Source organism: Habropoda laboriosa, unplaced genomic scaffold, assembly GCF_001263275.1.
Source record: "Habropoda laboriosa isolate 0110345459 unplaced genomic scaffold, ASM126327v1 scaffold28, whole genome shotgun sequence".
Taxonomy (NCBI): domain Eukaryota; kingdom Metazoa; phylum Arthropoda; class Insecta; order Hymenoptera; family Apidae; genus Habropoda; species Habropoda laboriosa.
The window spans coordinates 3462758-3464568 of NW_017100174.1; the positions used below are offsets into that span (position 1 = coordinate 3462758).

At 38.8% G+C, this 1811-nt stretch overlaps 1 protein-coding gene across 1 annotated transcript in view; it reads left to right on the forward strand.

The window, feature by feature from the left end:
- LOC108578731 (trypsin-7-like) overlaps window positions 1-786 on the forward strand; it is a 4797-nt gene extending 4011 nt beyond the window's left edge. The window contains exon 6 of the mRNA XM_017942108.1: window positions 640-786. Coding sequence (XP_017797597.1) covers window positions 640-786 — 147 coding nt within the window. The remainder of the gene's footprint in view (window positions 1-639) is intronic.
- Window positions 787-1811: the final 1025 nt, after the last annotated feature.

A 1811-nucleotide genomic window follows, 5' to 3' on the forward strand; every position in this document is an offset into this window, starting at 1 on the left:
GGAGAATAATACATCAGGACCAATTGCATCGATTTTTACTAGATACACGATGAATTTCTTCTCTGGATGGCCCTCGGCAAGAGTATCGTACAGTCCAATTATTTCTTGCTTCCCTATACACATCGGTTAAAATTTATCCACCGATACTTTTCTACACTCTTGTCTTTCCATTCGATATCGGACTAACTCTGAAATTCAGTGTACGTGTATGTAATACTTTTCTAACAGGATAGCATTGAAAAAGTGAAATTTCGATTCACTGATCTATACAATTCCATGTAATTGCAAAGATTTATATTGTCGATATTTTATGCTCAGACAAAGATTCATATTGTCAATAATTTATGTTTACGCAAGGATTCGTATTGTTAATATTTTACGCTTATTATATTGAGAGAGAAAATTAGTATTAAATTTACTTCACTTTTCTCAATGGAAACGGCGTGTATTGATACTTTCCATATAATTGCAAAGATTTGTATTGCCAATACTTTACACGTATGCAAAGATTCATACTGAAAATATTTTATGCTTAGGCAAAGATTCGTGTTGTCAATATTTTATGCTTATTATACCGAGAGAAAGAATTAATATTGAATCTATTTCACTTTTCTCAATGAAAACGTGTCATTTCTACAGGGTGACAGCGGCGGACCACTGGTACAACACGACAAATTGATTGGAATTGTGTCATGGGGCTTCGGATGCGCGCAGCCATCTTATCCCGGTGTCTACACGCGCGTGACAACCCTCCGAACTTGGATCACAGAGAAAATTGGCCTATGAAGGTTTCCTTCTTATCTCGAACTTAAGCACGAAATGTTACTAGACCAACTACAAACTCGACGAAATGTTCCTAGCACGCATTTCACATGACCGTCATCTTTGGTTGCAATCACGATTGTATAGTCAATGAAACAGATACAGTAAAATCGCAAATTCATTCAGGTGCCAAGATAAACATGTTTCTAAAGTCCTGACAAGAAAATTGACAAAAACGAAAAGACTCTCGTTAAAAATAAATTGAAAATAAATGAAAAGTACTAATTAGTATTTCTAATTTTTTCAATAATACACAAAATCCTGTTAGTCGTCAGTTGCCATCGTTTCACAGCACACACCGTAAAACAGAAATACATGTCGCCGGTAGATCCTTCAATTTACAACCTGACTATATTTGTTCCACCGACTATACATATTTCACCAGCTCACTCTTGCCATTACTGTCGCTTATACTCAACGTAACGCGATCTCGACACGTCGAAATGTTATCACAGAGATTGCTTTTTCCACTGCAACCGTATCAGAGGAATTATTATCAAATAATAAACGATCTTTGGTATCTCGACTGTAATTTGTTTCTCTTTCACCGGTAGCCAATTATCGCTGACGAATCGAACGCTTATCCGTTTCTCGTCGGAGAACTATTCTTCTTGAATATTCTATCCTGACCGACAATGTATGATCGTTGATATCATCGTTACGTTCTCCCCATGAAACGAACGTCGACGAAATGACAGCGCGAGCGTGTGGAGAGAAGAGGAGAGTGTGTTGCTATCGAGCGTTGCTCGTTTATTTAAACGCGGGCAAAGTAGTCAGATCGACGATGAGCCGTGTACGGATCTTAATGTACATGCGTAACAAGTGGTCCTATAATTGAGGCGATTATTTCTCATCGGAACTATTCGGCATTTAATCGGGCATTTGCCGCGTAAAAATACCATTAGTTGGACTAATGAACGAGCTGCCACGGGACACGGAGCCGATGCCCAGCTCAGCCGTTTTTGTGTTTTATCGGCGGGGGGGGGGGA